The following is a 26,115-nucleotide window of genomic DNA, read 5'->3' on the forward strand; positions in this document are numbered from 1 at the left end:
TAAATGTTAATAGTTGGGCATCAATTCTGAGTCTGTTGATTTTGTTTTGCAGGGTTATTATCAAAGTAATGAATTCATTATTACGCAGCATCCCTTACTACACACTATCAAGGATTTCTGGAGAATGATATGGGACCATAATGCCCAGCTAATAGTCATGCTTCCTGATAGCCAGAACATGGTAAGCTTTGTGGCTGATCTCTATGAGTTTATGTATGAATTTATTAGTATTACCAGATTGCAGCTGGCATGAGAAAGTTTTGAATCATTCCTGTATAATTTATAAAAAGGGCCAAATAGGAGAAGTAACCATTATACAAGATTAGTTTTCACTCCAGGACTTTTACTTTAGTCGTAAAATGGCCTCTTCAGCCATTATTAGGTGAGGGGAGAAATATGATGTTGTTCATCTTGCTCATCTCCTAAAGTTACAAGCAAATGTTTAGCAGGGGTTTATCTGGATCTAAACAGCAAAGGAAGCTCCGGTGTTCATCGTGCATGTGTAATTTAGTAACAAATGAATAGGTTACTAGAAATTCAGTATTATCTGAGAGCTTTTAGGTTGGTACTTAGAGGAATCTTGAGGTGTGAGAGGGCACCGTGTTTGGTAATAAATTTGGAAGAAAGCCATGGAAATGTTTTGGAGAGTCTCACATGATTGGAAAAACATAACAAAGACAGTGCTTGGTTTTTTCTTCTCATCAAATGTTTTACGAATGTTACACTTTGTATAGAACAAATGGATTTTTAGGTTAGCCTTTGTAATAAGAGAGATTGTTTTGCCAGGAGGTGCTGGTTCATTATGATCCCGGTAAGAAAGTCACGCAGATGCTGTAAAGTATCACTTAAAATGCTATTTATCAGAGCTAACACTATAAAGGAGAGCGGAATATAAATAATCTTACCTCCCTTCAGATGCTGGGAACCCCAAGTTGTGCAGCATTGAACATATTGCTTACCCAGATCCATCACACCATGAAGCTCCCATCCACGCAACGGTTACCCTCATTTTGGTCATTCAAGCTATTATAGGACTTTCTTAAAAGAAAACAACCCTGTTCATCATTTCTGCTGTTAAATAGAAAGGATGTTCTCATGAGAACTTCCTGCTGCACTTTTAGATAATTCCAAGGCCACGCAGGTGGTGTAGGAGCTGCCCGTAGGCTCCTCTTACAATCAGCCAGCTAAGTTTATCCGGTGGCCACGGGCTCTGGGCAGCACAACACAGCCTGAAGGCCAGGCGGAACGCGAGGCACAGCGCAGAACAGCACATGGTGACTGTTCGTGGGTCGCTGTCTCCAGGGGGTACGGTGGTCTTCTGGTCAGATTCACTACAGAGGTGTCTGAAAACCATCACTTGTGACAGTTGTAATCCCACTCAGATTTTGATTTGTCAGTTTAAATCTAGGTGGCTGCATTGACTATGTATACGGCACATTTTTTTATTATATTGGATGGAGTTTCATTTTAAGAGTTGAACATTCATTACTTTTATGTTGGTTGTTTTCTTTTTCCTGAAGGCTGAAGATGAATTTGTATACTGGCCAAACAAAGATGAGCCTATAAACTGTGACAGTTTCAAAGTTACTATGATTGCTGAAGAACACAAGTGTCTGTCTAATGAGGAGAAGATCATAATCCAAGATTTTATTTTAGAAGCTACCCAGGTAACACTGTCATAAACCTGTAACTCAGGACTTGATTTGTTAAAGGTAATGCCTACATTTCATTACATTTTCTATGGTAAATTAGTGGTAAAACACCCAGGGAGAGAGTAGCCTCTGTAGGTAATTTGGTGGCATTGGGAACAGGATAGTCCAGCCTCCACAGCAGTAGGATTATGTATCTAGAAGCTGGACCTGGACTGGAACAGGGTGAAGGGTAAGAAAAAACACAGTCAATCTTTTACTGAATCAATTTACGCTTTTTTCCCCTCTTTTAGGATGACTATGTACTTGAAGTGAGGCATTTTCAGTGTCCAAAATGGCCAAATCCTGATAGTCCTATTAGTAAAACTTTTGAACTGATTAGCATCATCAAAGAGGAAACTTCCAACCGTGATGGACCCATGATTGTACATGATGAGTAAGAACTGAAGCTTTCAACTTGTTTTGATGTTTTTCTGTAAAACCATCCTTTCATCTCATTTAGAACGAGCGCTGCCGAAACAAGGCACAGAGTCTGCACCTAACAATAATAGTGCTGCTGCTTGCGTTTCAGCTGCATCAACAAGAGAAACATTTTTATTTTATCACACTTCAGTGTTCTCTTTTCAGTTCTGGCATTTTGACACTCCGGATTATTGTCGAGTAGGACACTGGAGAGGAAATCGATCAGGGCTTCATTGTCTATTGTTGAAAGAAGGCTATTTAGATGAGGCACCTTACCCTTCTCCAGCTATAATAATAGCCAAAAATACTGAAATGTTAAAATACTGAAGGACCTGAGGCCTTCAGGATTTGGTTAGCGGAGCACGGTAGAGAAATAACTCTAAGACTGGCTTTTAAAGATTCTCCAAAAGTTGTAGCCAGGTGTTCTGAAGGTTGTGCTAAGGCACTGCTCAGCAAGCCTGTTTCAGAAAGTGTAAAGAGCACGTGACAGAAATTAATTTTATCAGTTTACCAAGGATTTTGTGTTTTCTTGAGCTGTATAAAATGGATCCCGTTTCTAGAGAAGTTTTTAAAGTGGTTTTTTTTTGTTTGTATTTTTTAACTTTACAAAGGCACGGAGGGGTGACGGCAGGCACTTTCTGTGCATTAACAACACTGATGCATCAACTGGAAAATGAGAATTCAGTGGATGTTTACCAGGTAGCAAAGATGATAAATTTGATGAGGCCTGGAGTCTTTACAGACATTGTAAGTAATGAGCAAAATGTGTGCATAATTTTTTTTCCTATGTGTGGTATTATTAGCATGCTTAGATCTTAAGCCAACATTTCTGAACCACTGGCATCTTAAGTTTCTGCATGAGTTCATCAAAACTGTCTTCCAGGGTGCTGTAGTGGACCTTCCACTTATTCCAAAACAAAGTATTTCCCATGAAAACCTGTTATGTAGTTATCAAACGGTCCTATTCAAAATGTGCAGAGCTTCCACCATCATCACAATATCTGCACTATGTCATTTAAATGAAGGTTTTAATTCAGCAGGAATAAATTTGTACCCCAAATAGACCTTGGAGTGTTTATCCTAGTTTTCCCTTTCAGGATGGAAATTTTCATGATCCGTTGAATGGTTACTTGACACCATTGTTACTGTGCTTACAGAAAGAAAAAACATGAAAAGTATAACATATAATTAGTTACTAAGTCAGTGTCATACAAATGAAAATTCATCACAGAAATTAAAATCCACAACCCTGTCCCTTTGGTCATACCACTACAAACCTGACTGATGTAGAGCTACAATGCGTGTAATAAGGAGAATGCTTTAAGAGTGAAACATTAGGGTTAGCATTATCACATTTTTGACAGCAAAAACAGGACATGACACAGGATTGACAGATGTGTCTGCCCCTTGCCCTGTCCAGCTAGCCCAGACTGAGGAGCCTGGCAGACAATGAAGTGAAAATGGAAACTCTTCCCACCTCAGCAGCACCATCAGGACCTTCACTCCTCTTGCCCCAGGAGCCTCCAGCAAATACCTAGGCCCTTTATCTCAGATTTCCAGTTTCCCATCCTCCTACTGCATATTTTCAAATCCGTCGCTCTTTCTACCCCATATCTATTAGTCCAACCTAACAGTCTGGACCCCAAACCCCACTCTATTTAGTCTGTTTTACTGCTCCTCACTCCTTCCATCACAGAAACTCTTTATCCTCCTGTATCCATATTAGAACCCTAACTACTCCTCTGCCCTTTCAGAGCATACACTGTTACCCTGGGCATCACAGCCTTCGCTGTGCCTGCTCGTCCTGCACAGAGCATCCAGCCGTTTCCTCCTTCCCAGCCCACCCTCCAGCCCGGCCAGCTTCTGGCACTCTCCATTTCCCACTGCACCCAACTGAGACCCTCTACTCCCTCTAGGTAGTGGCCCCCTCAGTGAATCTCCCCACAAAGTCTTGTCTCTCGGCCTACCTCCTCTTCCTGGCAGAATCTTCAAAAACATAAATGGTAACTGCAAGTAGCAAAAAGAAAATAAAATATCTGCCTGGATAGAATTCAGAGGGCAAAAAATTAGAACACATTCAAGGGGGAAAAAAGCCAACAAACAATAGTCCTAATCCTGACCCCATTCAGTCAATGGAAACTTTGTAATTGACTTCAACAAGGACTAGATTCAGTGCAGAATATTTCTTTTAAAACAGTTTTCTCCCCTACCTGTACTGTGTTCCTTAATGTTGTGCTTTACATTCTGTACGGAGGGGAGGCATTAGTCAGACAATTAATAAAGCTGCTAAGTAACAAAATAATTTGTGGAGCACAGTACATTAATGAACTGACACATCAACTGTTAATTAATTTTGAGTAACAGTGTTACAAGATAGTCAGTGTGTTGTCAGAAGTAACACTAGATTATGTCCCCTTTTTCTTCCCCAGGAACAGTACCAGTTTCTGTACAAAGCTATTCTCAGCCTTGTCAGCACAAGGCAAGAAGAAAACCCTTCAGCATCGATGGACAGTAATGGCTCAGCTTTACCTGATGGAAATGCAGCTGAAAGTTTAGAATCTTTAGTTTAATGAACACATCAAATTAAACACACACATACCTACATCACATCAGTCACACCTGGAATTTACCATTCTTCTTTTCAGTTTTATACTCTGGGGGTTTGGGGAAGTCACTGTATACATAATCAGATCCCAACAGTTGCTCAAACAGTCATGTCTGTTACATATGACTTTACTGTGGAACTTTTATCATTAACAATGTGTGCCTTTTCTTGAAAGATTTCTTGTAATACGTTGTTACGTCTGGACTAACTTGATTGACTTTTACAGTGTTTCTAAGAATTGAATTGTGGTATGTTTCCTCAGTATTAGTTTTTGATTTATCTGGCTTCACTTTTAACTTAAAATTATCATATTTATAGATGTTAGGGGATTCTCAATTACAGACATGTCATGGGTTTAGTATTTGATTTATTTGGTGTATTTATAACAATTTACATTTGCTAGAACTATAACTTTTAATATAGTAGAATGTAAATAAAATACTGTTCTCCATAACATTCAACATTTTAAGACTTCAATTGGACATTTAGAATAGTAATCTGATACTTACTGTAAATACTGCTACTTCTGTAGTGACCCATGGACCAAATTTATATTTATAATTGTAGATTTTTATATTTTACTACAGAGTCAGTTTTCTAGTTCTGTGTAATTGCCTTGTTAAAATATGTAGTCCAGTATCTTTTTATTTTAACAAAATCTCCTGATATATAATTGTGCATCTTAAGCAATTAACCTTCATATAGCTGCATGTGATTTTAACTTTTTGTGGGAAATAGAAATCATTTGTTTTGAAATGAGAAGTTTTTATGAGAATAACACCTGTATTTGGCATTGTTAAATTGTTTTTACCTATGGCATTGCAAAAATAAATATAAATATTCCAGTCTGTGCTTAGCAGTCTTCCATGTACAGTAAACAGCCGTCACTGTCACGTAGGAGAGCTTTTACTTACAATAAGGACTCAAGGCTGACCTGGAGACCACTGCTCCTCCCATGGAACCTACCAGTTCAGAAGACACATTCAGAAAACTCTTTTGTTATTTGATCTCTGCTCCACTTCGACCCATACCCATAGTGTCCACATTAGCTCCTTTTTTTAGCCTCTCCTTGCACATCTCCCGTTCTGGTTGCCCACAGGCTAATGGGCTGTGCGAGGCCTCCAAATTGCTCCCTCGCAAGACTTCTCCAGGTTGGCTTTGCTTCAGGTCATTCACTCAGCTGCCGAGTTCTTTGCTGCCTCCTTTGGCAAAGCAAAAACCAAACTCTGGGAAGCAATAAAGCAAGTAATCTCTGCAAGAACAAAAGCAAAAATGTTTCAACTTGGCCACTCAATTATTTTCTGTAGCCTTCTGAACTGGCAAGAAAAGATACTGATTGTACTGCAGGTTGCAGCACTGAGGAGGGTGGAGGAGCCTGGAGCAAAATTGAGCTTTGTTTAAAAATAACAGGCCGTGAGAGTAGCTGTTTTCTCACTTTGGTATATTCAGTTGCTACACAGAAATATTGAGAGCACAGATACTGTTCTGGACTAGAATGCCACAGAAACTAGTGGACACTCTCTTAGATGATAACCAAGGATAGGAGAAGGTGGACCTGATGTAGGCTTGGAGATTTTAGTCAAGCAATTCCTAAGGTAGAGGTGTGTGAGGGGTCTCGGTGTGTTGACAGGCAGATCTAGACCCCTTCGGCAGTGTGGGATTGAGGATAGGTGGAGCTGCAACAAAGCCAAAACAAATTTAGGCTTAGAGGAATCTAAGCAGTGGAACTGTCAAAAAAATCCTCATACTGTTGATATATTAAATGAGTGAGAAAGTGCTAGACTAGGAGACAGGATGGCACAGAATGACTGAATAACACACACACGCACACAGGATTTGTCACGCAGTGGATAGGAACAGGATTTAAGAGGAGGGCAGGACAGAGGGCAGTGATCTGGCAGAGGGCACGAACAGGCGAGGGACCTGCCCAGAAACCCACGTCCATGCATGCAGCCCCTTTTAGCCCTCTTCTCTCCCTTTTCCCTTGCTTATTCTTTCCCTATCCACCTCGATCCCTCTGTTTCTCCCCCCTGCTCTCTCTCTGTCTCTTTGCAGATAAACAACCTGATTACCTAATTCCCTTTCCTTCAAGCATCTCAGTTTTGTTACAGCCATATGCAAATGTGAAACCTCTGATGCTGCCACTTAGGTCATCTCGGCTGTACATGGTATTATCAACACGGTTAACTTGCTACTCTGGCCTTGCACGCTTTTCTTTCCAAAAGGTCTCTACCAGAGTTTGGCCCTCCCTCACGTAACTCCCCATGAACCGCCTCTGAAACACAGCCAGACTTCACGGCACTCCTCATAGCATCTGTCAGCTGCTCACTCTTGCTCTCTTCAGCGGTTTCCCCTCGTGCCCAGCACTTTCTCGGGACCTGTGCAGGTAGCTCAGCATCAGACCAGGGGTGCAGCCACGTGCCTGCAGCTATTGCTTGCCATTTTACTTCAAAGCCACAACTAGTTGATTGCATAATTCAGAAATGAGGCAACCTACTTTCCTGAACCAAGACACCTTTATTCAGGTTTAAACTTTTTTATTTTTCCTGTGGTCCTTGTCATACCTGCGTATTTGCTAATTCTGAAGTCTCGGAAGAATGGGACAGCCAAGTTAAACACCTTTCAAAAGTAGGACCTAGATTTTTTTTTCTTACTATATTTGTGCTACCTTGGGGGTGACCAACACCCTCCACTTGCATACCTAGGCTAACGAGGACAGCAATATTATACAACTCCCTCCTCTCATTCCAAAAGCATAGACACAGTTTTTCCTTTCTGAATCTCTAGGGGTGCCCATACGAGAAAGGCTAATTGTGATCTTAGGGCCATTTGCAAACCATATTCCATAATCTTCTTACTGTATACTTCTGCTCTTCACCACATTAACACATAGGAAAAACTGTAATGCTTATGTGCTACTTCTCTAGCATTTTCTTTAGGAAAAACTGGCTTGTAGCCTCACATAACTTCATGCTTTTTGTATCTTCTATTAATGCATTTACAGTTTCATTTAGTCATATATACAAAGTCTTTTTTAGGCCAATTAATTCTACTATGTTTTTCAAGCCTCTGTGGACCAAAAGCAAAAGAGAGATCCTCCTTTCTGAAATCCCATCTTGATATAACTGTTCCTTTCAACCTAAATGTTTTGCAGACATTTTAAAATTATAATCCAAGGAATCAGCTGTCATTCAAGGTTTCTTCCAGAGATGTTTGTAATCACATTCATCATCTTATCAGGCTGACAAGTTATTTAAAACATAAGTGCTTAGGATAATCTCTTTACTCGCACATATTGGTTCTGATCTAGAAAAAAAATAAGAATCGTAAAAAAATCTTCTATAATCTTCAACCGTGATGGATTACTGATTTTAATAAACGCGTGTCAGTTCCTCTCTCAGACAAAGGCCATATTCTAATTAATTTTTTTCTTGTAATCCAAGCTACAGACTCAAAGCACATATAGCCTGCCTTTTCAAACTGGGTCAGGTGTTTTTTTTTCAAAGCTCTAAGTGACATGTGCCAAGGAAAACTTGATTGATGAGCTTCCTCCTAAGAAACAGTGGGTGAGTAGGGAGTTTAAAAAACAAAAAAAAAATTAAGTAATATACTAACTTCACCAACTTTCTAGTGATTGTGGTGTTGTGACTTAATACTGTGAAAAAGCTTTAAAAAAGTAAAAAGTCAGCAATACATGATGACTAGAAGTCATTCAAAGTCATAGCTACCAGTACAACAGCATATTAACTCCTTAGCATGGACTTTGAAAATCTGTTGACTAAACAGGTTAGCAATGTTTTATCACAATGCTTTCCCTGTTCATCGCGACATCCTAGTATAATATATTATTTCAGATGGGTTGAAATTTTCTGTGGTAAATGCTTACATCAGGATGAGTTTATCAAAGTTAAACTTGCTTCTCTTGCTAATTGTTCTGAAGCACAAGCAAAGCAGGGCTGGGGAGGAGAGGAGCCATGTTGTCTTGTTGGGATTAAAAACAGAAATGGGGACCCAGCTACTACTGTAAATCTGAGGCATCCTAGGTTACAATTTTGGTTTTCACTGCTTCCCTGAAGCAAGGATTTGGTCTGACTATCCAGTTCTATTTCACAGGTTTGTATTTTGGATTAGGGATTATATTTTGGTGGATTGATCACATTTCCCCTGATTCCCCTCTGTTTGCAATTGCATTATTTTCTTTTTAGAACCAAAAAAGTGGAACAAAACCCCTTCTGGCTTACTGAACTCATTCACTTGTTTTAGCAAAGTTATATCCTGTGACCCTGTAATTAGTCACAGTGTATTTGAGGTGATCTGATTTGCCTTGATAAATTCTGCTGGATCTTCAAAGATAATTTTTTTTTCTCCCCCTCCTTGTTAGTTTTTCTAGCCTAATCACAATCACTTTAACCCAGATTTTTTTTCCCCTTAAACACCTATTGTGCTACGAGCTTATGCCCTTTGTCCAGCAGTCACACTTTTGTGCTCCAGTCCCTGAAAAGGGATGTAATTCTCACCTACAGGAATACACGGGGCAGAGACAGCATGAAACATTGAGGCAAGGAAGGGAGTCTGAGTGTAACAGGGCTCGAGCACCTCCATCTCAGAAAGAAACTGGGATTTTATCTGTCATGGATAGCTGGCGCTAGAGTAAATTCGAAAATGAAAAAGTAAGAGACACACAGTGACAAACAATCTGTTCCTTGCAGCCTGATGTGAACAAACAGCTTAAGAGCCTTTCAGCTCAGGTCGTGATAGCAGAAACCAAACCACATACTCAGCAGAGCAAGACCCTCAAGCTGAGATAGGCAGTGAGACACCATGCTTTCATTTCTTCCTGGGGCACAGGCAGACATTATACAGCTACTGTTCTGTAGCTCTCTACTTAAGTAGTTGTCCTTGTGACCAAGCACAAAACATGTGCTAAAAAAATTGCATCTCAAGATTGTAGCTGAAGACAACGTCTAGGTACATATATATATATATATGTATGTGTATATATAAATATACGTATATGGGTGTTAGATGTGGATGATTAAACAATCCTGGAAAAGTCTCCTCTTGTGAGTTTAGCAAGAATTATGGAAAGGTATTTCATGTACATAGAGAAGTCCATGTGTAGGCACCCTTTCAATATAACCATCTATGTAAAAAAACAAATCCCATTCATATAAATCTCATTAGACTGTAAAGATGACATGACAAGGAAACACAGGTTTTCAGATTTATTTTTCAAGCAATCTTGTGTATAAGATACAATTACCTTTCCAATAATATGCAAAGAGAACCAAGAAGTCTAATCTTCATACAAAAGCTGAGCAATAAATTCATTTAAGTCTAAACTTAGAAAATGAAAAGCAGCATTGCACTGGGTAACAGAAATATATTCTGATACAAAATGTTTCAAAAATAGTAGCAGTGTTTCTTGAAGAAAACACTCTCTAGTGCTCACTCTTTTTGTGCTCCAAAAGAGATTATGTACTGTTTAAAAATTCTGATTTTCTTTGCATACTGCATTTCCTAGACAGAAAAGCAAGGTGCATGCATATATACAGAATCACAACTCCATGTCTGTGTCTTTGTGGGGTAAAGGAGGGAACAGAGAATTCTCCAGTGAAATCCTGGTCTCACCAAGCACTGGACTGGAAGTGACAAGCAGATACAAGTCTAATTTTAACCCTTAGTTGTAGGTCTTTAATCTACCAGGGGAAGGAGGAGGCAGCAGAAAGCAGAACACTCACTGCAGGCTTCATCCTTATCCCAGCTGCACATACCAGCCATACAACAGACCAACTGCCTGGAAGGTCAGTGGGAAGCAAAGCAATTTAGTGGAGCCAGGATTTCATCCGATACTCAGAACATGCATGGCACTGTACAGAATCCAAATTGACAGTACAAAAGCATTCAGTGGTTCAGTAGAAAAAGCCCTCCTCTGACAGTAACAATCTGCCCTTCATTATTCCTTCTCTCTTTGGCTCCTTTCACCCTCCTCTTTGTGACAGTCGCAACTTCATTACATATGCACACAGAAAATCCAAATCCTGAGTAGCAAGACTTGGAGATCTAAACTTCAGCTATTGTTATGGCTGCTTTTCCTACTAGGCAGAGCAACACCTGAAACCCCAGCCCCTGAGACTATGATAATAACACTATGCTTCTCAGGAGATAAAAGGCTGTGTGTTATTCAGCAAAGTGCATTTGTGAGCAAAGCTGAAAGCAGACAGCTTCCAGCATCAGTATTCATCTTTAGAAAAGGGGAGCTCCAGGCAGTTGCACAGGTGCCAATGCAAATGGTACCTGCCCACAGCATTACACCTCACATACCTAACCAGTGAAGTCTAAGCCATGCTTGCATTGCAAGGTGATGCAGAAATCCCTGAGCAAAAGCCACAGAGGCAGCCCTGAACTGGAAGGAGGCAACTGCTGCTTGTCAGAGAGAAGCTGCACTCAGACTAAAGTTCAATTCTGGGCTGACACAGCTAAACTGCCTCTAGAGCCGTGCTGGCATGCCTGTGAAGCACAGCACTTAGCATCAAATGAGCTGGTACACTGACAAACTCTCATCAGTCTAAAGTGGCACTGTACTGAGTAGTATAGATAGGCTCCCAAATGAACGCTTCAAAAGCACAATAGCAAAAGGACAGACGCTAACTCAAAAAGTAGTGATTTAAACCTCTAAGCCTACTGCATGTCAAAGCTACTTATACCACACAGTATATTCCCTTTGTAACAGTACTTAACCTGGATGAGGCACACAGTGAAAGTGCAAAGAGTAAACGTGTCATTTGGAGCAGCTTCTAAGCCCATTAACTGTGTTGTATTTCAGAACGCCCTTCCTATCCGCAGAGCTAAATGCTAATGTCCTCTCTTCATGGCACAAGGCAACACCTAACAGTAGGTACTTCAACACATTGCAACCAACTTCCACTCTGTAATGGGAAAGGGGATAGGGGGAGCCTTGCTTTAGACTTCCTCCCTCCCACAATTAATTTAACTTTACATTCATACAAGAGAGATTTCAAAAATATTAAGATCTAGATTTCAAATATTTAACATCTGAACATTTTAAAGATTTAACAGGTTCTTATTTGTTAGTAGTGAAGAACTTCTAAACTATTCCTTGCATGTTGCTATCGTGAAAATATTCACAAATACTGTTAAAAGGGACAAAAAGACTTAAGTATCCTTTCATCTCTGTTATTCTGATAAATTATTTTTACCATATGAACGATTAAGTTTAATCAATTAAATTAATTAACCAGACTTTTCCACCACAAAAGAATCCACTAATAGATTTTTCTTTCACCTTAAATTTGTTTCAATAATAACCCTATGCACTTAGAAGATAAACTCTACTAATCAAAAAAAAAAAAAAAAAACACAAAACACACCCTCACAAGATTTTAGGAAAGATCTGATTGATGCTAAAACATGTACATGAAAGCATAACCGTTTTAAGAGGAAAATAACACAATTCATGCATCTGGGTATCTAACTACATCAAAGTCTGGCAACCAGTTTTATGGAAGGCATCAACTGTGTGGGAAACAGCAGGTCCAAACTGAGATTCTTGAAGGGGGTGTGGGGGAGAAACCAAATAAAGCCAAAACCTGATTCAATCCACCGCTTCCAGTTATTGTTTGATAACGCTGTGAGTACTGTACACAATGCCTTCTGCCCGAACACGTTCAAGTATTGGTCCATAAACTTTCTTCGTCAATGGTATAACCATGCCTTTAGTATCTATTTCACCTGAAATAAAGGGGGGGGGGGAAGAAGTGTTAAGTGCTCTATGGGGTCTACTCATTGCCAAGGCTTCGGTAACAGTGGGGCGGCCTCTGTGAGGGGAGGCTGAGTTACTGTTACTGAGTCTGAACAGTCACTTACCATTTAGAACCATCTTGGCAGCAATAGCTGTGGGGTATCCTACTGTTTTAGCCATCGCAGAATATCCTTTGTTATCACCATAGACAACTAAATCGATAAATTTGTTTTCCAAATGACCAGAAGGATGCCTGAGACCAATTTCATTTCTCATAACAATCATATCTCTCTCTCCAGTGCCTAAGAGAAAACCACGCAAACTATTAATTAGTTCTATTTCAGTCATATCAAGACGAGGTTCCCGATGAGCAAGACACTATACATACATAGCATGTTTATCAGGGAAGTGACTTAAGATAGGGACTATTAAGGCAGACAGAATATTAAGATGAAACTAAAAATGTAACAGGGAAATGAAAGGATAAATTGGGTGAGTAGAGAATATCCCAAGACATTAAAAATCCTAACATGAAAGTTTATTAATGAAGGTGAACAAACTAATCCAATGAAGGCTGATGAGAGATACTAGTTTGTTCCACTCAAAGCCACAAAAAAAAAAAAAAAAAATTTTCCCATACCAAAGGGCAACTTCATCTCCATGTGCTTTGCAAGAGCCCCCACAATGGAATCTGCTGCTGGAACTGGTTCATCTCCCAATAAACCTAGCCTGGCAGAAGAAATGAGACAGACTTATATCATCGCCTATCAATAGCTTAGTCACAGTTTTGCAATTTCCAGCTTGTTCAGCATACCAGTTTAACAGTCTCAACATGGACCAAAATGGCTAGAATTGCAAACTCTTTTTGGTTTTTTGTTTGGTGGTTTTGTTTTTTTTTTTAACCTTTAAAAATCACTGGAATATTTTACCATTCCACTGCCTCCAGCTGACTTTTGTCCTTTTCCAGTTTGCTAAATACAGCTTCTTTAAGCACATGGTACTCAGCAGGCGGCTTAATTCCAACCAGTTTGCACATGAGCTCTTTCTGTATTAAAAGAAAAAAAACATTCCTGAAGGCCTGACATCTGTTCCCACTCCTTGTCAGTCAAGGTTTCAAAAATCCATTGCTCCACTAAGCTCATTTAATATCCAGGGCTTCTGAGAAGACAGGCTATGTGTACAGGGAAAGCAAGATAGTTTGAGATTTTTAATTGCAACAAGTGAGAACAGGGGGTCATCTTTTCCTAAAACACTTCGTACCCCACCACTCAGCTGCTTCCCCCTACTTTTTAGTCTTATCCCTTCCTCTGGCAGTGGAGAAAGAACATAGAAATCTGCATAAACAAGGGAACACTAGGAGGATGTTAGGGTGAAAGAGAAGCCACCTGGAGACAGACAGAGATTCAGGAACTTAAGGATATCTTTCAGCTGGTCTAGAAATGGAGAATGTCCCTTTCAGAAGGAAGGAAACCGACTGAGGAGATGAATAAGGGTCTGGCAATATTACCAAAAAGCTTTCTGAAGTTTTTTGTGCATATCTGAAGGCCATTTTGTGCTATCTAGATGCTAATTATTGCTTGCCTCATTCACAGCAAGCTAGGTAATAAATGAAGCTATGAATAAGACATGAAGCAAGAACTGCAGGATCTGTTTAGAAGGTGAGGTTAGCCTATTTACAAGAAAACGAAAAACACGAGGCAGAGGAGGTAGAAGGAAAGTACTAAGATGTAACAACACTGCTGAGAAAAGGTTTGCACTGAGACTATTAAATTTATAGTTATTTTCACAGATTATATGACACTGTATCTTTATTCACTGAGGCTAAAATGACTGGAAATTCTAGCCATCTTTGCAAAGAAAACTTGAAGATATCAACACTAAAACTGAAAGTGGACAAAAATAATCTCAGAAAAATAAAAGTAATCCCTAACCCCTTTTATGATGCTGGTGGACAGTCACTGAAATGGACACACTGCTGAAATGGCAGCCCATAAACTCCTGAGTCTGGGGAGATGGGCAGTGCTGTACGTTAGTCAGAGACAAGTTAGACTGGGCCTCTTCACCTTGTGCTTTTTAGCTTTTGAGAACAGTGAAGGCTTTCTTAACTTGAAATAATGGCATCATCAGAAAAATATGTGCTCTCCTCAGATCATCACACACCATAAGCCTGGTGTCTCTTTCCATATTAATGCTGATAAAAGCACAAGGAAGGAAACTGGAAGCAGATCTGAATTTTGTTTATCTGAGTTACTCTTTCAGGCATTTGCAATACAGAAGAAAAATTTCTCACGGAACAAACAGACCTGACAAGTAGTAAGCTGTTTGTAAATTCAGCTCTTTTTACACCAGACTGAAATATGAAATTCCCTGCTTTGCCCACAGGGACAACCAGAAGATTGCTTGTCAAATGTAACAGCAGCTCATCACAGGAGTCATGCCTTGGCTGAGATTAAGATGAACTGAGGCATCAGTAAGCAAGACAGAAAAGCAGGATAACAGAAGACAAAAAAAAAAATGCTTGTACAGAATTTTAATGGAAAAGAAGATTTTGATATACTCATTTAGGCATGATCTCTTCTTGATACCCTAAAAAATGCTTTTATACTGAAGATAATGGTCCAGAACCAATATGGACACTGCAAACTCACAGCACTAAGGGCTAGATTCTGACTAACAGAAAATTTAAGAGAATTCAGAAAAGTATTGTATAGGACCTCTGAGGGTCATCTAGCCCAACACCCTACTTGAAGCAGGAGTACCACCAGCACTCAACTCAGCTGTGGCTTTGTCTAGCTGAGTCATAGAAGCCTCCAGTGTCAGAGATTCCAGAGTCTCTCTGGGGAATCTGTTCCAGCACTGTATTACATTCCTGCTGAAGAAAACCCTCCCAATTTCCAGTAACAAAAAGCAAAGATAAGGATGCAATACAGGATTCCCATTGCTAAGCACATCGAAGCCTAGCAATAAGAAAAACGTTAATAAAACGGAGGAAAGAAGGCAGAGTAGTCAGAGTAACTCACCCAGGTTAGAGGTGGTGTGGTTGAATTTAGCAAAGGATAAGGATCTGGATTAATTAATCCTAGTTTTACAAAGCCACCCATAGTTTTGGAGTATCCCTGAAATAAAAGAGTAACGTGGTTAAAAATAATAAACCCTGGTTTGAATGTAGTGATGGACAACCACAGTAGTGTTAAGCATTATCCCCATGGGAAGACAGCCAAAATAACACGATGCCAGTGGAGTTACTGCTACAGAGTGGTACCTTCCTCAGTCCCTCTCCATCCTTCCCCCTACTTTCTCAAAACCCTCTTTATTGATTTGTTATTATTCTGCCATCAATACTTCCATGGCAAGTAGCATTGGTTCATGAGATCTAGGGGCTAAACTGGCCAGCACCAGTTCAAACTCCAGCATGTCATTACAGATGGGGTTCTATCACCCAGCTGGCCCATAAACAAACTACTGAATACAGAGCACCCAATGCTGAACTCGGCTCACCCCAGTTTTACACCAGCGTAATTGCACAGACATCTTTGAAATCAGTTCCTCTGATAAGAATCCTGTGTATCTTTCCTTCAGGAATATCAGAGACAACCAGGACAGCAGGAGAATGGTATTTAAAAGGAACTGCAAAGGCTACAATAGGCTGCACAATAAAAGAAGTCTCAACTAGTTTCTGCTTGGTTTTGTTTGTATCCTGTTAACACTCCCACACAGCTGCTGGATACCTGAAAACTTACATGCAAGTGCCTAGAAAACACTGTAAAAAAAAAAGCAGATTGGTGGAAATAAAGCACCCTGAAAGAAGACTAATTATAATTAAGAACTACCTCTACCAGCACTAGGTTATCAGCTCGGATGGCCTTGCAGCCAGATCCTTCTGTGACACCTCTTTCTAAACTGACTCCATTAGCCATCTGAACTTAATCAGTAAAAGGCACTCTGAGGAGATGCTAGCCTCCACGCTGAACACATTGAGTTCTGCTCTGCAACAGAGCAGCAATTGCAAAGCACCAACATTAACTTCTGCCCTGCTCAGCCCTATGTTCTGGCACGTAGGTACCACACAGGTAGAGGTATGGGAAGCTCTTCCATGCCACACCACCAGCATCACCCCAGCCCAAAGTGGTGGGCCAGCTTTGGGGGTTAAGAAAGCAGCACTAACCACAGAAACATCATTCTTGCAGCATGCTGATAACAACTCTTCATGTCACCCTGACATTTTTGCTTTTCCTTGCACTAACACTTATACAAAAGAAGAAAATTTTACTAGGCACCAAAGGGAAGATTAGATACTGTCATATTAAGACTTCATGACGAGACAGATATTCCACATATTTTTAGCTTCTGAACAAGAGATCCTATCTAGACTGACAAAAAGAGAGCTATTGCAATGTGTAACCCTTATTCCCCCACACTGGCCTTCCATCTTCTGTTGCCAAGCAAGCCTCCCTCCCAGAAATAAAGAAAATATCCTGTTGTACTGCAACAGAGGAATTAAGAGGGAGAGGTCATACACATTCCACAAACCACGAACAAAACAATAACTTAAACCTTAACTTAATAGACATCTCAACATCCATAAAAGCTTTTTCCAACTTTCAATATGGTTTTAGGTTTATTCCTTCTTAATGTATGTTGACAAACAAAATAATAAAAACAGAAATCAAAGAAAAAATATTATGTTTTGATTCTGCTTTGTGCACCTAACAAATTAAAGGTAAACAGAGTCTATAAGTTAGAAGGAAAACACATTTATCTCTTAACACTTTACTTAAATGACCAAAATGTTAAAGATGCTCAAACTTAAGATTCCCAGTTACTTAATGAAAAAGTTTGTCAGTTTGATGGCAAACCATAATTTTATGTAAAATTTTTACATTATGTTTTTCATAAGAATATAAGTAACAAACTGTAAATTCAAATTTTGATCAACATTAAGAGAACAAATAAATTCTTAAAAAATACATAACATCAACACGACACAAACCCACCAGATTTATTCAATTTTTTTTAATTTTCCATTGATCTGACACTAAGTACAGAATCAGAGAAAAAAAAGAAACACAGACTATGCAAGCCAACTGACCAGCTGCCTAAAATAAGTAAAACTATTTTTATGTTTTGCAACAAACACCTGTTAAATCAACCAAGTAAAGCTACATTAAAAAAAAAAAAAAAAAAAAAGTGCTTTCAGTTCTCTCTCAATTGGGATACTGGAGAGCTCATAAACGGATATAAATAAAGATCTATAAAAGGCTGACTTTCAAATACCCAGTTTTCTTGAAATGATAACATTAATCTTTTGAGGAAAACAATAATTAATAACAACAACAACTTACTCTGTATCTTAAGGTGCCTCTCAACAAAGTGTGAGCTGTCTGAATACCATAAGGCTCAGCATATTTTGTACTGTCTCTGTTAGGAAAACCTTCAAGATTTAATCCGGGGAAAAAATTCATCGGAGTAACAGTATCAAGTAATGCTCCTCCAGCTGGAATATTGATAATCTAAATGTTGTGGAAGAACAGCAATATTATTTTGGTGCAGTGTTATTTATTCTACAACAGAAAAGATGAAGTATGCCCAAAGTAGGAACAATATGCGTAGTGTTTCTAGTGCAAACAAAGGCCCAATCTAAATAAAGCAGTTGCAAAAGCTATTTAAGCATACCCCTGTGATGGAGGAGCACACACTATGTCAGCCATTACTAATCAAAGGGCTAAAACAAGCCACATCCACTGCTAGTTCCTGCTGCACTTATATTAAAGAGGCATGTTCCCATTTCACTGGTGTTATGTTAGCATAATCTTGGAGCACCTCTCCAAGCTACGCCAGTGTGAAGGGAGATTCTGACCATAGATTCCCTGCTTTTTGGTCAATTTTTTTATTTTGCTTTTTTATGAGGGAGGAGAAGGAAAATGCAAAGAGAAGGATGAGGTCTCGGGTTTGGGTTTTTTTTTATAAATATTAAATTAAATTGGGTGATATCACACTGATCTAAAATTGCTGCCCCTGTGTATCTTTACTTGACGCTACAAAACACAGAGGGAATGCACCGTTGAAGGAAGAGAAATAAGGTTGACTAGTTCTATTAGCACTCCCAACCAAAGCCTTGAACCCTGCTTCCTTCAAGCAGCTGATGCACAGATCTGATATGCAGCATCAGTACAAACTCATTTTGTAACTTCCGAGCAAAGAGAAAAGGTTTCCTTCTAGAAGGAAGACAAACGCAATGAAGGCTCCAGCAATGCCAAAATACCATATTGTGTTTGTCAGGCAAGACACTAGTGGGGAAGAATCGTGCACAGCAATCAAAGACAGCCAAGGATTTAGTGGCAATGAGGAAAAATTGGACATTTTACTGACAAGCTCACATAGCACTCTCATAATGAATCATTCATATACATGATCTAATTTTTCCTAGCAATGGGTGAACCAGGTCAGAATAAAATAAGAAACATTTTCATATTCTCCAAAGGACCCTTTTCATCTGAAACTTATGTGTTATTGCTTTTTAAATAATGATCCAATGTACAATCACTGAATTTCTCCTTTCTTACTGCAGTAAGAACACTAGAGCACCAAAATGTCACGATAAAACATCTCAAAAGATTTCTCAGTTTCACAGATCAAAAAGTTTAGATAATTAGCTAAACTTTACAGTAGTTATACAAGACAGTCTCCTTGACATTTGAAGAGCCCCTGCTCAGTAACTACTCTGAGCAAGTGAGAGTGATCAAACAGATAGGACTGGAAAGCAGAAATGTGATAATGGTTTACAATAGCTTTGCACAAATCTTTTATGATCTTTCCATAAAACAGATGCAGTGACATTTGCTAGGTTAAGTCTACTCTAATGACTCCTGCACAAACAGCAAAACACAGCTTATATAAAACACATCAGAAAACACTGTACACTCTCACAAAACCCACTCAGTGGCTTATTGGCATTACAGATTGCATGAAGAGAAAAAGAAGTCAAGAGTTCTGCTATACACTGTGCAAATACGGAATGAAGCTGTTTGGTTTACAAACATGACTAGACAGAAAAGCAAGTAGAAGGATGCACTCTCACCTTTGTTTCACAGAGCCAAAGACAGGGCAATTAAGTGGCAAAAGCAACACACAACAGGGATGGAAGCTGAACCCAGAACACCAACCTCAATCCAATGCTTTAGTCATTAGAACACGCTCCTTCTTTGCAGTCAGTTTCCATACAGTAATTAAGAATTAAGGTGGCAGCAGCCAGGCACCATCACACTCCAAACATTGAATTAAGTGATGCATGCAACTTGCTTAGGCAACTGACTGTCACTGGCTTGAAAGTAAGCACAGTGCTTTACAAATCCCAATTCCCTCCTTAGCCCAATATCACCTTCTTCGTCTGACTTCACATGGAAATGTTAGGATTACTTCACCTCGCCATTTTTCAAATATGTAGCAGACTGAATTGTATTCAGCAACACTCCTTGTGGGCTCCAGCTGAACTTGTATCTCAGAGGATTGTCAGAGTGCTCTGGAGCTGGGAGGCCACCGCAGAAAGAAGTGTAGGACACAACCTGTCAGATTTATCCATGGGAAAGAAACAATGAAGAAAAGACAGGCCAAGATGCAAACAGTAAAGCTACCCTGCAGAATCTCCTTTAGTTCTTAAATTTTCTGGTGATGTTATCCCCCAAAATGGGCCAAATCAGATTTACAGTGGACAGGGGAAACCAAAAGAATTTCACTGAGAAACAGTGTCAAGCTGTCACACTGCAGACACTGTCCGTAAAGGAGAGGAAACTAAAACGCACACTGGGATAAAGCCATCTTAGTTGATGGTCTCACCAATTGGACTAGTTGGCACCAAATTCCAATCATCAGAAGTAAGGTGTCCAGAGTCCGTTACACATCAGTGACATGCCCAAACACCGTGTGGTGTTAAAGGAACAACTTTACTAACAAATCTTGGCAGAACTATGCACTATCTGCCAGCCTTACCGTAGCACCAACTTCTTTTGCCTTGTCAATACACTCCATCGCCAACATATGGTCAAGACCAGGATCCAAACCCATTTCGCTGATAACTGTAATACCAGCAGCTTCAACACTAAAAGAACAGAAATGCAGAGCTGTCAGAATATTCACTATTACTGGTCTTTTATTCAGGAAATCCGTCTAACAAAGGCCCAGTGAACTTTCCCCAACACAGTAGATTCTGGGCTCTGTCTGCAGCTTTTGGAAAAAAAAAAACAGAAGTGGATGTTAAAACCTGAAGAGTGACAATTGTCCAGGAGTCATTCTAGCCTTGTTTATTCTTACTTTGCTGCAACACCTACGAGACGGTGGAAAAGTTGCTCCACATCCCACATTCTCCTGGACAGTGCTATAATGCAGAAAGGTAGTAATGCTGAGGACAGCACAGAGCTAGTCATAATTGCCCTTAACAGCTCCTGGGCGTGAGGGGGAAGAGAGACTGAGAGGCCTACTTTCTTTTTTTAACAGTTGCCTAGAGCAGCTCCCTTATCACCACAAACTGAGATGATTTATTTTCAAAATCACTTTGTGATTTGACAAATGAGAAGGTTTTTGGGGGATTTCTGTTTTTTGTTGGTTTTGTTTTTTCTTTTTTTTGATAGTGTGATATAACCTTTTGGCACCACAGCAAGAACGGGAGGAGTGGCCCCTTAAACTCCCTCATTGCCTGCAACACTGGTTCTCTAGATTTCTCTGTTTTATCTTTTGTAGAGACATAGTATGTACAATTCACCTCACTCACTTGAATTTACTTCAGAGTTTCCAGTACCAAGACTGAGAGGAGCACCTAGATGAAGCTCCCAGCCCAAAACAACTTCCAATCATAAAATAAGTAGGACAACATTAGAATAGTTAGAACTGTCACCACTATGAAGACTAATATAGTGGGCCTGTCCAAAAGAAGGTGGCATGAAGAAGGGTATTACTATAGATACAATAAGGCAATAAAGAGTTTTTATTAGAGGAACGCATAGGACAACAAAGAAGCTTGAAAGCAGGCCAGCCCAGCTGCTCAGCTTGAATATCAGCCCAGCTGAAACATCCTAACAGGTCTGAGAGGAGAGGGGAAGGCACATGAACATGGAATAAGATGGGGCATCCAGAAAGTACATTCCAGTGTTTAGAGCACTACTGTGATCAGACTGCAGTATGCACTCATTTCTCTGCTCTGCCACAGCCTCCACATGCAACTCTGGGGAAAGGTACTTAGTCCTCTGTCATAGAAAGGGAAGGAGAAGGAATGCAGAAAACAATAATTCACAGTAAGTGCTGCAGGTGTAGCAGCCTGCAATATATTCAGATAATGCACTAAAGAAGGAAACAACACCAGGGAGATGCTACTCTCACACCTACCTCTCCTGGAGTCCTTTCATAGCTGGTGTTAAGTAGCTGGCTGTTACCAAGTTCACTTTGTTGTCAATACATTTCTTTGCAACCAAAGGATGTGCTGAATAAGGCAGCAAACTACAAATGAAGGAGAATTATGCAACATCAAAATCCAACCAGTTAGGTATGCTGTCACCAGAAAGTTGACAGCACACTCACAAATGGTTTTTGTATGCCTATAAAAGAGCTCAAGTAAATGCAACAGTCATACCTGCCTTGCCCTGAGCAGTTTCATACCTACATAAGTGAAATGCTACTCTATCAGAAGAGCATTGTTGTATGCACTCAGAACAGGGCGCAGGGCAATAGAGGAGTCATTCTTTAGACAGCATCTTTTGTCACACTTCCCTTGGTAAAAAACAAACCACTGACCTATTTTCAAGGCCACCTTCTAAACAGACATGCTGGAGGTTTAGAAGATGCAAAACTGTAACACCATCCTTGAGAAAGCTTGCACTACAATGATCTTGCTGAAGTACTTTGTGAAAAGCATGCTCTACATGGAAAGGAAACAATACTCATGACATCTGTGCTAAAATGGACAAAATAGCAAGGACTACGAAGTAATTTCCTCCAGTTTCAATACCTGGAAGGAGTTCTTTCTTAATGGGATATTCAGGAGAAATGAGCAAGATGTCAGAATTTTGTCTCCTCTTGCAAACATGCAAATTCAGTCCCAGGAACACATATGCTGGTGGACACAACTGGCCCCTTACACTAAGGAGGCTGTCCACATAATCGGTAAACACTTCTAAAGAGATGCTGCAGTCAAAGCCCCTTTGAAAGTCCTGATGCCCCGCTACAAGAGAAGGCAGTGGCCAGCTACAACTATTCATATACACAAACATGACCCTAGTTCTTAGGTATTAAGAAAAAAAAAAAAGTTACCATGCTGATTTAGGTCAGTAAGCTAGGAGAAAGAAGCAGCATGACTTAGGGTTGAGCCTATCATGTTTTACACAGAATTCTGACCTGATCACAAGGTCGTGTTTCTTCACCAAAGAGGACAGCTTTTCCTCGTGCTTAATGACGTCCATATGAACTGAAGTAACATTGCTGTACCTTTTTGTCAGTTGTTCAAGTTGTTCCTTCATGACAGATGCTGTTTGAAAAGTAAAACACATCAATTGTTACCTAAAGATGAAGGTAAGTCCAAAGCACTCCCACATATAATTGTGCTTTATGCACCTTCTTCCCAAAAAGAAACAGTTGCATGGATGTTTTCCTTCACTGAGAGTTGAAGAGAAATCAGGCATAAAGCACCTTACTTCCCCTACAGTAGTCAATCTGTAGCAGCTATAACTCAACAAACAATATTTACTCTTAAAAGTAAAGAACCACTCACTGCTAAATTGTGTAACAAGAATGGGCTTGTAACCAATTAGCAACTCTGTGGGTGTACTTAAAATTAGCAAAAGTTTTAACTGCAGTTTTCCTATCAGCAGACTAGGTCAACACAAATTATTTATGCAAAACAAGAAGTTATTTCCCTTCTTTTCCACTCTATGAAGTAGGTCTAGAACATAAGATACAGGACTGTTAAACCTATCTTTGTGCAATAGGAAACCCCAGAATCCACAGGCTCACTTGCATCACGTGCACGTGTCCTCCCAGCATGGTTTTCAACAGCAGCACTATTCACATTTGCCAGGTAGCTAAGCTCCCACATGGTGGGAAAAAAAGATAAACTAAAAAGAAAGCAGCACACAGTCACACCTGTTTTTTAGAGAAAGGGGAAAAAAGTCTACTGAATATATGCATCTCTTATGCAGAAATGGGTCACAAAAGTGCCATTAATTAGTTACAAAACCCCAACACTTTTATTATAGGCTAGGCAGGGTTGAGATTCACCCAAAAAGCATACTCCCATATCTTTAACTCTGATGCCTCATAAAAACCTGTGGCAAGATATATTCTAGGTTTTAAAAAAATACATACTGGAGGTTTGGTCCATATCTCAGATGAACACCTGCCACTTTTTTGGTAAGTGTCAAAACGTAGTGAAAAAGATATTACAAAGTTTCCAAAGAACAAGTGACCAAACCAATGATGGAAGGATAAAAGCAGATTGTGTTGGAATCCTTAGAAATGCATGGTTATCTCAGATCTAGAAGCAGATCATTTCAAGAAAGTGTTTGAGGGTGAAGAAGGCAAATAACAGTCACACAAGAGGGGCGCTCAGATGTGTACATACAGGCTCAAGAAAAGTTTTAGACAAAGATCACAAGAAAGTGGCAAAAGCTGTACTAAACACTTGTATTAATATAGGAGAAGATGATTCATCTAAACTAGAACAATAATCCTACTATGTGAGGTCTAGAGAAAATAAAGATGACCAGCAGAAAAATATAACAACAGCTCTACTATGCCAAATCAAAAGTACCACTAGCCCATTCAGACAGACCAGTATTTTTTTTTTTTTTGAGACAGACTATTAGTGGAAAAACTGTTAGGGGTAGGTAGTCAAAAGGATCAGAAAAATGAAAAATTTTAAAAAGGAGAGAAAGAGAACCAAAGTTAGAGTAGTGAGTAGGAGCTCAGTGATATCCCACATACAGCACTATGAAACCAAGCAGCAATTTTTCATTTCCTTATTTATTTGTCAGACAGTCACACAATAGACTTATCCGCATGCTTTGATTTGGAGGGACAGCACCCCTTGGGTCTATCAACCCTTACTTAAATGAGTCATCCAGCAGTCTGCTTGGCAGAATAAGGTGTAGGAGAAAACTAGAATGCCAGAAACTCGCATCATGGTCCTAGATGTATTAAATATTATTGGCATTCATGAGCTCATCAATTTGCTGAAGAAGCACTGCATAACTAGAATGGTAGCGGAAAAGATAAAAAATAATTGCCTACCCCAGAAAGTGCCTTTCCTTGCAAGTTTACAACCTCATGTGAAGCAGAACAATTAAACAGCATTGAAATAGGCAGAGGTTTTGGTCCTGCTTTGACTTTCACCGGGAAATACAGAAAAGGCATGCCTGGTCCTTCCCAATTTAATGAAATAGTGTTGCACTGACACTTGAGGGAAGATTGCAACAAAAAAAAAAATGTATGGTCAATTTGTTTTAAAAGTAAACTGGTTTTGGATTAGCATCATCCTGCTGAAAAATAACCATTTTTAATTAGTGCAACAATTTATCTTGGGACCTGAAGTATATTAGGTCACTATACAGTACATATTTTCTCCTGGTTTTAAAAATGGTCACTTCTCTAACCTGGCCAAATAAATGCAGAGGTGAAGTATTCAATCAGTTTTTGATGGCAGCTATTTCTGCAAAAGCACTGACTGCTTCACTGAAAAGCAAGAAGCTGAATGAAAGTCCAGGAGGTGAAAAAGTCCAACGAGGAGAAATTGTTTTTCTTTTTTTGGGTTGGGCTTGGTTTAAGTGAAACAGGAAAACCTTAACTGGTTTTAAGATCTCGATGAACATGCAGGTTCAATACAGCTAACTTACAGATTTAGTAAACAAACATATGCCCAGAAAAACTTACCCCATCTCTCATTCCACATAGCCATACACTTATAAATAAATCTTGTTAAAAACTGAATTTTTCAAAACTCTGTTTCAGCACATTTTAACAGAATTCCTATTTATAGCTAAGAACAGCTTAATATCTTAAAACAAAACCAATTCACATTATTCAACATTTTTAACAAACAAAGATAAAACACATTAAGCTTTTGCTCAGACCAAATTTGACCAAAAGGGCCCAGATTCAATCTGACTAGTTTCAGTATTTACCTATGGCTTAGTCTTGCCAATCCTGCATATGCTAGTATTATCACTAAAGGGAGACACCCAGTCTCTGCCTTCACATGTTCCTCCCTATTACCTTGCTCCTACTGCCATCAGCACTTACCATTATAAGGAAAGCAGAACTGAAAAAGAGACCCAGGTTAAAGTAACCAGTATTTGCCACATCTGCCTGAAAGCAAACTGGTTCCCTGTCCCGATTCACCATGCTGCCAGCACAAGGAGAGCAATGGGAACACAGCTAGGAGAAAGAAGTGGGCAATGAAGGCAACAGGTGGGTCACAGGCTTACAGAGAATTAAAAACATCTGTGCCCCTAACTGAGGACCCTCCTTCCTTGTGGCCTTTCCAAAGTTAATAGGAAATACACATTGCCAGAGGGCAATTCCATGTATTCTATCAATCAACTTGTGCTGAGAGAAAAGAGCTAAGCAAAATCACCTTCAAATTTAACGCAAAAAAAGTT

At 39.6% G+C, this 26,115-nt stretch overlaps 2 protein-coding genes across 10 annotated transcripts in view; one reads left to right on the forward strand and one right to left on the reverse strand.

The window, feature by feature from the left end:
- PTPRZ1 (protein tyrosine phosphatase receptor type Z1) overlaps positions 1 to 5,564 on the forward strand; it is a 141,725-nt gene extending 136,161 nt beyond the window's left edge. For all 6 annotated transcript variants that reach the window (XM_033011481.2, XM_033011484.2, XM_033011483.2 and 3 more), the window contains 5 exons: positions 53 to 181; positions 1,521 to 1,667; positions 1,943 to 2,085; positions 2,723 to 2,858; positions 4,541 to 5,564. In XM_033011481.2, coding sequence (XP_032867372.1) covers positions 53 to 181; positions 1,521 to 1,667; positions 1,943 to 2,085; positions 2,723 to 2,858; positions 4,541 to 4,681 — 696 coding nt within the window. In that variant the 3' untranslated portion in view covers positions 4,682 to 5,564. The remainder of the gene's footprint in view (positions 1 to 52; positions 182 to 1,520; positions 1,668 to 1,942; positions 2,086 to 2,722; positions 2,859 to 4,540) is intronic.
- A 4,364-nt stretch (positions 5,565 to 9,928) lies between these two features.
- AASS (aminoadipate-semialdehyde synthase) overlaps positions 9,929 to 26,115 on the reverse strand; it is a 30,686-nt gene continuing 14,499 nt past the window's right edge. For all 4 annotated transcript variants that reach the window (XM_033011494.2, XM_042793016.1, XM_033011493.2 and 1 more), the window contains 10 exons: positions 22,859 to 22,988; positions 21,854 to 21,964; positions 20,465 to 20,573; positions 19,900 to 20,040; positions 17,821 to 17,988; positions 15,499 to 15,594; positions 13,408 to 13,523; positions 13,119 to 13,207; positions 12,604 to 12,780; positions 9,929 to 12,468 (listed from right to left, as the gene is read on the reverse strand). In XM_033011494.2, coding sequence (XP_032867385.1) covers positions 12,350 to 12,468; positions 12,604 to 12,780; positions 13,119 to 13,207; positions 13,408 to 13,523; positions 15,499 to 15,594; positions 17,821 to 17,988; positions 19,900 to 20,040; positions 20,465 to 20,573; positions 21,854 to 21,964; positions 22,859 to 22,988 — 1,256 coding nt within the window. In that variant the 3' untranslated portion in view covers positions 9,929 to 12,349. The remainder of the gene's footprint in view (positions 12,469 to 12,603; positions 12,781 to 13,118; positions 13,208 to 13,407; positions 13,524 to 15,498; positions 15,595 to 17,820; positions 17,989 to 19,899; positions 20,041 to 20,464; positions 20,574 to 21,853; positions 21,965 to 22,858; positions 22,989 to 26,115) is intronic.

This window comes from Tyto alba, unplaced genomic scaffold (assembly GCF_018691265.1).
Source record: "Tyto alba isolate M040663 unplaced genomic scaffold, T.alba_DEE_v4.0 Super-Scaffold_2, whole genome shotgun sequence".
NCBI classification, from domain to species: domain Eukaryota; kingdom Metazoa; phylum Chordata; class Aves; order Strigiformes; family Tytonidae; genus Tyto; species Tyto alba.